Source organism: Arachis ipaensis, chromosome B3 (genome assembly GCF_059453495.1).
Source record: "Arachis ipaensis isolate K30076 ecotype BB chromosome B3, ASM5945349v1, whole genome shotgun sequence".
In the NCBI taxonomy this organism is placed as follows: Eukaryota; Viridiplantae; Streptophyta; class Magnoliopsida; order Fabales; family Fabaceae; genus Arachis; species Arachis ipaensis.
In genome coordinates this window covers 11,715,615-11,725,878 of record NC_142438.1, presented here as the reverse complement: position 1 = coordinate 11,725,878, position 10,264 = coordinate 11,715,615, and the positions used below count along the sequence as shown (strand labels likewise).

Genomic DNA, 10,264 nt, shown 5'->3' with positions numbered 1-10,264 from the left:
TATCGAAAATTTGGAAACCCTAGCCCCTCTTTCCACACACTAGTGCCGCTACCAGCTAGTCAGCTACCCAGTCACCCTCCTCGCGAAGACGCGAACCCCCCCTTCTGCGTTCTCTCCGTCCTCTTTGCACCCAGCCAGCCACCTCCGAACACCTCCCTCGCGGCCTCGCCACTGTCCGTTTCAGCCGGCCCACTCACCGCGTCATCACAGCACCTCGCCGTTCCCCTCTTTCTTCGCCAACGTTGCTGCTCCGTTGAGTTTGTTAACTCCTGCGCCGCCGCCGTCTTGCATTGTTACATCTCCCGCCCCCGCCCCCGCCCCCGCCCCGCCCCTCCCCTCCCCTCCCCTCCCCATTGACATCCCTACCTACTCCTGACTCTTCAAACGAAGCTTTTCCAGTTTTACCTCCAAATCAAAAAAGAAACCCTAGTTACAGTGGCCTCCCCCACCACCGACTCATTGTTGCCGTCCGTTCGTCTAACCGTCGCCGCCGGTCGCGCGATTGCCACCTGGTTCGTCGTGCTCGAAGGCCCGCCACAAGTTCGCCAACGCCAGCATCTCCAGGTCCTGCTCCGCGGCTCTTCGCCCGTCGTCCTCTGTCGCCAGCGTTCTTCGCCAGCTTCCGTCGTCCGTTACTCTCCCTCGAATCTCTGCTCACTGCCTTCGCCGAAGGTAATGCCTCGATTCTTTCCCTTAGTCAGTCCTCAGTGCTTGTTCTTGGAATCTTGGTTTGATTGGATTTGTTGACTTGGCTCCTTGTTTGAGCTTGATGATAAATTTTAATTTGATAACTCTGTTACTGATTGAATGGATAATGTTGTCTTACACACTTTTCTTATCTCGTCTAGCTTCTGTTCTCCTACCGCTCTGATCATGGATATGATCTTCGAGCTCGGCTTTGTCTCGGCCAGCTTGCAGCTTGTTAAGAAGGAGCTATTTGTTATACTTGGTGCTGACGAAGAGCTGAAGAAGCTGGAAAGGACCCTGCTGAAAGTTCAGGTTCTTTTTGATAGTGTGAAAGCAATGCAGCACTACCCTCTCGATTACAAGATGCAGCAACTATGGCTTCATGACACTTGGTGTGTGTTACTTGATGCTGAGGACTTAATAGATGAGATTGCCTTGGAAATCTCAAAATTTACTCCCGATGACCTCAGCTATCTCATGGGTGATGGCAACCGGTTGAGAAACTCTGTCTTAGCTGGGCTTAAGCTTAATATTCCATCCTCCATTGTTGATATGAGACAGCAACTGGAGGATATTGAGAGGAAGGCGGCCAATTTTATGAATGAGTTGTACAAAATCAACCAGTTTCACTCTATAAGCAAGCTGCAATCCAGTTCCTGGTAGATGCATCCTGTGTAATTGGAAGGGAAAATGACATGGAAAAAATTCTATCATTGTTGTTAGCTAATGACATGATGAATGAAAATTTTGCAGTCATTGCATTAGTGGGAATGATGGGAGTAGGAAAAACTACACTAGCCCAGTTTGTCTACAACAATGATGATGTGGCGGACAATTTTGAATTAATTTCTGGTGATGAAGATGCAAAAAGAATTACAAGGTCGATGGTTGAAGCTGTTTGCGAGAAAAACTTTGAGTAGTCTGATATGGATCAAATTCAAGTTACACTTAAAAAGGTACTCCGGAAAAAGAAAGTTTTAATTGTACTAGTTGGCATTTGCAATGAAGATGTAGTTGGCATTTGCAATGAAGATGCAAATGATTGGGAGATTCTTTGCTTGCCATTCAATGTTGCTGCTAAGGGAGCAAAATATTGGTGACTACATCAAGTATGTTTGTTTCAGAGATGGTTGCCACAATTTCGATGTGTCATGTGCACACTTTATCTGATCAAGACTGTTGGAGAATAATAGAGAAAAGAGCATTCTCAAGCTTTATTCTGGATGATTTCAAATGTTCGGTGTTGGAGGAAATTTGATTTAAAATTGTACAAAAATGCAATAAATTACCATTGATAGCAAAGATGTTTGGAAATGTTTTGCGATTTAATCACGATGAAAAGAAGTGGGAAGCTATATTGAAAAGCAAACTATGGGAACTTCCAGCATCTCGAAATATATTTTCAGCATTGAAATCGAGTTATGATCAATTGCTTTCTTGTTTGCAAAGATATTTTGATTATTGTTCTATTGTTCCTCCAAATTATAAATTCAGCAGAGATGAGTTGGTCAAGTTGTGGGTATCTGAAGGCTTCATTCAACAAAGCGGAGTAAAAACGACACAAGAAATTGGTGGAGAATATTTTGATATCCTGGTTCAGAGGTCATTTTTTCAACTCTCACCAATGGATCACGGTAACCATCAAGTATTTAGAATGCATAATCTCATTCATGAATTTGTTGAATTGGTTTCTGATGGGCTGTGCATTAGAGTGGAAGATGGCATGTCATCGCCAATTTCCAATCTTAAAATGTCAGACATACATCTTTAATCTGTGACGAACGTTCAAATAGAACACTTGAGCATTTTTAGTAAATGTGATCGAATGAGGACTCTTATTTTGTTTTCTAAGAGTGGTGATATCCCTGTCAAGATGATTCCTTTGGCGAAATCAATTTCAGTTATTTGAGGGTTCTAAACTTGAGTTTTTTCGATATCAGAGAGTTACCTGAAGCTATTGGTACAGCAAAACACATGCGCCATCTTGATGTGTCTAGCACTCCTATTAAAGAGCTACCTGAATCAATTATAAATCTGAATGGGATGAAAACGCTTAAGCTCAACAACTGCATCCACCTACTCAAATGGCCCAAGAATACGAAGAATCTTGTTCTAATCTTCATGTTCTTGGGACAAGATTCTTCATGTTCTTGGGAGTGAAGATTGGAACAAGATTCTTCATGTTCTTGGGCCATTCGAGTAGGTGAATGCAGTTGTTGAGTTTAAGCGTTTTCATCCCATTCAGATTTGTAATTGATTCAGGTAGCTCCTTAATAGGAGTGATGGACACATCAAGATGGCGCATGTGTTTTGCTGTACCAATAGTTTCAGGTAACTCTCTGATATCGAAAAAACTCAAATTTAGAACCATCAAATAACTGAAATTGATTTCGCCAAAGGAATCATCTTGACAGGGATATCACCACCCCTAGAAAACAAAATAAGAGTCCTCATTCGATCACATTTACTAAAAATGCTCAAGTGTTCTATTTGAACGTCGTCACAGATTAAAGATGCATGTCTGACATATTTAAGATTGGAAATTGGCGATGACATGCCATCTTCCACTCTAATGCACAGCCTATCAGAAACAAATTCAGCAAATTCATGAATGAGGTTATGCATTCTAAATACTTGATGGTTACCGTGATCCATTGGTGAGAGTTGAAAAAATGACCTCTGAAACCAGGATATCAAAATATTCTCCACCAATTTCTTGTGTCGTTTTTACTCCGCTTTGTTGAATGAAGCCTTCAGATACCCACAACTTGACCAACTCATCTCTGCTGAATTTATAATTTGGAGGAACAATAGAACAATAATCAAAATATCTTTGCAAACAGAAGGCAACTGGTCATAACTCGATTTCAATGCTGAAAGTATATTTCGAGATGCTGGAAGTTTTCATAGTTTGCTTTTCAATATGGTTTTCCACTTCTTTTCATCGTGATTAAATCACAAAACATTTCCAAAAATCTTTGCTATTAATGGTAATTTGTTGCATTTTTGTGCAATTTTGAATCCAATTTCCTCCAACACCGAGCGTTTGAAATCATCCGGAATAAGGCTTGAGAATGCTCTTTTCTCTATTATTCTCCAACAGTCTTGATCAGATAAAGTGTGCACATGGTACATAGGAATTGTGGCAACCATCTCTGAAACAAACATACTTTGTGTAGAATTGCATTTGTGTAGCTTTCCCGTTTCTTGGCGATCTTCTAATGCTGAAAGATCTTCACATTGAAAAGATCAGTAAATTGGAGTACGTTGACGTGACAGAGTCTTACCTGGTTATCAGTCTTTGCGAGCTCTTACATTGTGTAATATGCAAGACTTAAGAGAATGGAGGGCTTTGAAGGCGGGTGACATGGCTAAACTTGAGAAAATAGAATTTTCTGAATGTCCCAAGCTTAAATGCTTACCAAGGGGACAACTACCAAGCTCGGTGAAATGTTTAATCATCAGAAATTATATCAATTTAAAAGCTCGATGTATGGACCGTGGGAGTGAAGATTGGAACAAGATACAGTCAATCCCTAAAGTTGAGATTGACCAGGAGGATTGTCAGCGCAACATCTGATATAGGACAGATAAATGCCAGGTAGTAACTACATATTTATCATCATGAACAGCATGATTTTCTTTTAAATTTATACTTGTCTTCATTGTTAGTACTGATGTTAAAAGATTTTGACACTAAAGGGAGCAGACCTTAGATAAATTCAAAGTTATTTGTATGTGCTTTGAATAAAAAACCTGATTTCTCTGTAGCACACCCTTCTCCATATCAGTTATGTTATCTTTTATTACTTAACCTTTGATTCTTGCTTCATCTTTATAGAATGGAGCATAGGCGTATAATTTATACAAAAAAAAAAAAAAAACAGTATGCTTTTGAGCAAACCATACTTGAAACTGCATGTAGTAAGGGTTACAGACGTGACCTACCTTCCTCCACTCGATTGTTTGATGATTTTGCAATTGGGTAGTTTTAATCTTGAAATAATTTGTCAAAGAAAAAATTGTAGCTACAATCAATTCTTGAAGACTCTTGTTTTATCAATCTGTCAATTGAATTCGCCTTTTACCCTTTGTAAAAGTTGCATCTGATTAATTGTCATTATAACTGCTGATTGTTCATGTTTTATATGGTGTAACTACAGCCTTGTTGGGTGGAGAATATGCTGCAGCAAGTAACTCTCTTTATTGGCCTAAAATCAATGAAAGACTCGTAGGATTATCAGATGCTGTGATGAATAACAGTTGCCCTGTACTTAATGAACTTGCTGAAGCAGAGATGCTTGTCAAAGAAAGAAAAGGTTAGACTCCGATGCAACCACCCAAAATTTTTGCATAATTTGTGATTTATCTAAAATCAAGATGTTATAATCATTTTTTTGTGTGACTAGATGTTATAATCTATATTACACATTTATTTTGGATCAAAACTCGTAAATATTAATGATAAATGTTATAAGTGACTAACAACATACTTAAAATGTTTTGAAAATAAGTTAGTGTCTAATAGCTATATAAGAAATTTTCCTTTTGCTCTAAGTCGCCCAAAATTATGTCATATACGTGTATGCTCTATTATATTTTTATTTTCATTTATTTAGGTTTTTGTTTTGAAATATCTCCCATTCATTTTTCTATGTTATATATATGTGTGTTTTTTTTGGGACAAGTATTTTAAATGTTTTTTTGTAATATATTTTTTTTTGGATTACTCTTAATTTGTAGTTTTACATATTTATTTTTAATTATCTTTTATCTATCATCATTATACATTTGCTTATTGTCTACTTCTACTATGTATAATGTGAATTGAGGAAGGATTTGGTGCACATAGCATTTTTGAATTTATATTCCTAAAATACTCTCTGTCATGTATATTTATAAAAAAGAAAATAAATTTTCTAGCTATTGTTAAGATTGAAACCTAAGAACTTTAGACTCCAAAAGATAAAACCTAACAACTTTAGCTTACCATGAAAAGTATCTACTATCATCTTAACTAAACTCACAGGTATTAATGTATACATATTTAATAAATGAACAGTTGAATTAATAGGCACTAATGGAGATATGTGAGTTCTGAGAGTTTTTGTGTACCGATTTCTTTTTCTAAAATATTTTTCATCGTATATAACATATAAAATAAAAAAACTCACGATCTTATCTAATCCCACACTTGTAAATATCACACATATTTTATGACTAGAATTCTAGAAAGATGAATTAATAGACATGCTTGTGTTACATATATAATGGGGAAGGATATAGAAGGATTTTGGTGCTCAAATTTCGTTTTCTAAATTCTCATTCATTATAGACAACTTATAAAAATATTTTTCTACTATTTGATTCATGAAAAATACATTTCACTGTTTTTTTGTAATTGTTACACAGTGTTGCTGTTCATGCATTAGTTCCGTTACTTTTTTTAATTATATTTTTATTTTTAATATCAGGTTGAAGCATTTTGGTTTGTGATTATCGTTGTTGCGCTAGATGCAGGGAGCAATTATTGGTACTACAAGAGTACAAGGCATGTAAAAACTGTTTCAAAAAAGTAGATATTGGACAAGAATGTTATTGATTTTGATTAGATAAGTTGTGGTTACCATGTGAATTTCAAACTCCATTTAAAGTAGCATATACTATTTTGGTTTCTTAGTTAAAATCTATGGTATGCACCATAGGTGTAGACTTCAATCGATAATAGTTTATGGGACTGGCAATTTACTTAAACAATGTATTATTGATGTGAGTTTTGATAGATATGTTTTCTAATAGGTGGTTTCGTAGGTGCGGAAAATATATTAAGGACCTTTAATCCTTCTAAGCTCCAAGATATTTTTAAAAATTATGAAAAATATAAAGGTAAATTTGTAATATTAAAATTTAATTTATTAAAAAAGTTCCCAAATTTTTGAATTTTCTAAACTATCCTATCATTCATCAATTTTAGAGTGCACGCTACCCACCTCCGTAGTTCCATGGTCGCTATCCTCTCCATCCTCCAGGCATTCATCCTCAGAATTTCCTTTCCACTTCGTCACTACTGCCACCTCTTACACCTCATTCTTCTGCACCAGCTTCTCCTCTTTTCCTCAGTGGAGAGCACGCAAACGTGCAATTGCGATGAAAAAACACACATGGTTTTTGTTTTGTGGGGGTACAATAGAAAAAGTAAAAGAAAAAGGAATAAGAAAAGAAAAACAAGAAATTAATTCCAATGACATAGTCAGCCACTCTAACCATTAATATTAAATATGAAATTTTCGTATCTAATAGTCCAATTCCACTAAGTAGTATTTGAAAATTATAAGAGAATGGGATCTCAATGCCACAATTTTAATTTGTCATTCTTTTGGGACCTTAACGTAAATTATAAAAGTTATATAAAGAATGACAACCACAAATAGAATATTTTGAGTTGGTCCTCCAAGTTCCAACTTTTAGATTTCCCCACCAAACACAATGGACTTTCAAATTTAATAATTAATAGTTTGTGCTGTGATTTTTTTGTTTTTTGTGTTAGATGGATTAGATAATAGATATCCCTCTTAAGCATTATAAATTTACCCACATTACACTCACATACGTAATACTTAAAAATTTCGTCCACCATAATGTTGTCTAGTCAAGTTTTAAATTGAGGTGCACTTATTGCAAGGCATAAATGATGACTATACTAGTAAGGAAATGGATCCTGGAAAAAACACTTGAAAAAATAAAGTGTCTTTAAGGCACTGTATCTATGATGCACGGACACTTAATACGGATACGGAACATGATAGGAGATAGGATATGTCGATATGCGAATTTTAAAATCTTATATGATACGGGGACCCGCATACATATAAAATATAAAGTATTTTTTAGATAAATTGTAATGATATTTTGATATTTTATTAATATTAAAATATAAATTAAAATTTTTAATTATTTTTAACGTCTTATTTTAATTATATCAAGTATTTAAAATATTTTTTGTTTTAATAAATAATAATATATACTATATCTAAATTTATTTTAAGAATATATGTTAAGAATAAGACTGGACACGTTGACACGTGATAGTATTTAGGTGTGTCCAAACGTATTCGGAGAAAAAATTTTTATTTTTTATTAAAACACGGTTGAATACAGCAGACATGCGTGTTGGATGAGTGTCAGTAAGTGTCGTATCCGAAATGTGCGCGGACACAAAAATTCAACGAAATGTCTGTGCTTCATAGCACTATACACCGTGATGGTTTTTCAGTGGCTAAGAGAAGGGGGTTGAATCTTAGCCCCCTTTTTTGCTTATTAAAACTTGCTGGTCTTTAAAACAACTTCTGGAGACTTTTTGATTTTTGTCTCGTACCCAACCACGAGACTTTTCTTTTTATCTCGTCACCCGGCATGAGATATTTTTTTATTTTATCTCCTATGCAGCAGAAACAGAAATGGAGTAGAAGAAAGAGAGAGAATCACACCACGATATATCCTAGTTCAGCTATCCAGTGCAATGCAGCCTACATTCAGTCTCCATCACAACAATGATGGAATTTCACTATAATCTTCATGATTACATACACCAATTCTCCTTAGGAACTACCCTTCCTATCCGGGACAAGTCCAGAATCTAAACCCTAATCCTGAACTTGACTTGGTCACAGCCAAGCTTTCAACTGCTAAGTGCTAACCCAACTTGTAAGGAAATTCCCACAGAATTATGAAATACAACACAGATGTACAAAGGACCTCTAAAGACATCTATGACTTTTTCTTTTAATTTTGCACTCTCTGTCTTTTTTCGCTCTATGGCTTTTTCATACAAACCTCACTGTTTGCTTTTTTTCATGAGACTCAAGACAGACAAATTTAAACAGAAAATTACAAAACAGAAAACATTGAAGGAAAAGAACTTCTGTTAGTTTAGGTAGTTATGAGAACTCTGTGTCTTACACTCTTACTCCTTACTTCAAGCCGTGGCTGTTCTCCCTTATTTATAGAAGGGGAAGCCTCCAAGATTGAAGTTCTTGAACTGAGCCAACTTCTTCTTCTTCATGCAAACCGGTTCGGCTAGAGAGAGAGGAGAGGAAACTGAATGTAAAATCCAACATGCAATTACCTCTGTGTCTTCCTTTTACACCAAACTTTATCAATCTGACCCATCCATCTTGACTTGCACTCCAAGAAGGATCTCTAGCCCTTGATGAGTTCTTGATGATGACAGCTTCTTCTGCTCTAACTTCTGCATCTTCTCCACGTAACTACAGTAGCTACCTCCTGTGGTGGTTGATCAAAAGCTGAGACAAGTCATCCCTTAAGGATCTTCTTCCATTTTTAGTATGGAGAAGCTGAGATCTCTTCACCAAATCTTACCATTTGTGGTGAAGATTTCAGCCACAACATACTTTTTGTTTTCTTTTTCTTGACATCATTACAATGGTCTTGTTACTTGCTTCTTCTTCTCTTCGGTAGCTTGCCATAGCTTCCATGCTTTCTCTGTGAAATGACCGAGAGTGAGAAGAAAGAGTAGAGAGAGAAGAAAGAGAAAGAAGAAAAGCATTCAATGGATTTGAACAAATGAATTAAACTAAATTCATTTTCTTCCCTTTTTGCTTTAGATAGCGTGTAGCATTGATGATCACAATCAAATCAATTACTAATTTCTCTCTCATGGTTCTAATGTCTGCATTTAACTATTCTTAATAAAAATTTGAATTTCATCAAGCAAAGGGTGTGAAATCTGTTGGAGTATGCAGCATTATTATTAAAGAAAATGGCTTTCATTAAGTTAAAAGAGTAAAGAAAGTATTATGCCCCCATTTCTTTTTCTTTACTTTCCGACCAATTTTTTTCGTCTTGTAGCAAATAATAATTCTTGGGTTTGTTTAAATGAATATGACCCAATAAACAAAATAATGATTCATCCACACATTATATTGTAAATTTTGGGCAAAACTAAATGTTTGGCTTCATGTTAGGTTAGTCAATTTTTCAGTCCAACAGTAGAATTTGCACAATAAAATTATTAATTAATAAGTGTGAATTAAAAATTAAATTAATAATTTTACAATTAATTATGTTAATAATGTTTGATCATCATTAATTTTAATTTGAAATTTTTCAAACTCATCACACTGAATTATCAAATCAGTCAGGATTAAGGAATTTCTTCATACACCAACTGTATCCTATAATGTTCTTCGCCTTGTCTTTTCCTTGCATCCAAACTACGTACAGCAAATTGCTCCACCCAACCTGGAGATTCTAGACAAAAATTGCTCCTTCTAATTGTTATGTTACATCAGCATCTAAGGCTTGGTTTGATAAAAAATTTTAAATAGGCATTTGTATTTTTTAAAAGACAAGCTCTTCATCTTTATTTAGTAAATTAAAAAAATTATATATTTGTACTGGTTATTTTTAAAAGATAAAAATATTTTTAAAATTTAATGTGAAATTTTTAAAATTTGTGTTTATCAAAATTAAAAAATCTAATATAATTTTATACATTAAATAATTTTTAAATTTAACTTTCATATTTATTATGGTCTTTTTTAATTTTAAAAGTTGT

At 35.1% G+C, this 10,264-nt stretch overlaps 1 protein-coding gene across 1 annotated transcript; it reads left to right on the top strand.

The window, feature by feature from the left end:
* The first annotated feature begins 41 nt into the window (after positions 1 to 41).
* On the top strand, positions 42 to 6,483 carry LOC107629536 (uncharacterized). The gene is made up of 4 exons (XM_088508472.1): positions 42 to 672; positions 849 to 4,288; positions 4,851 to 5,006; positions 6,162 to 6,483. The coding sequence occupies exon 2, from the start codon at positions 874 to 876 to the stop codon at positions 1,348 to 1,350; it is 477 nt and encodes a 158-aa protein (XP_088364598.1). The 5' UTR covers positions 42 to 672; positions 849 to 873; the 3' UTR covers positions 1,351 to 4,288; positions 4,851 to 5,006; positions 6,162 to 6,483.
* The last annotated feature ends 3,781 nt before the right edge of the window (positions 6,484 to 10,264 follow it).

Excerpts from the sequence above, each read along its gene's own strand:
- LOC107629536 (XM_088508472.1), top strand. The coding sequence starts at position 874 with ATGGATATGATCTTCGAGCTCGGCTTTGTCTCGGCCAGCTTGCAGCTT.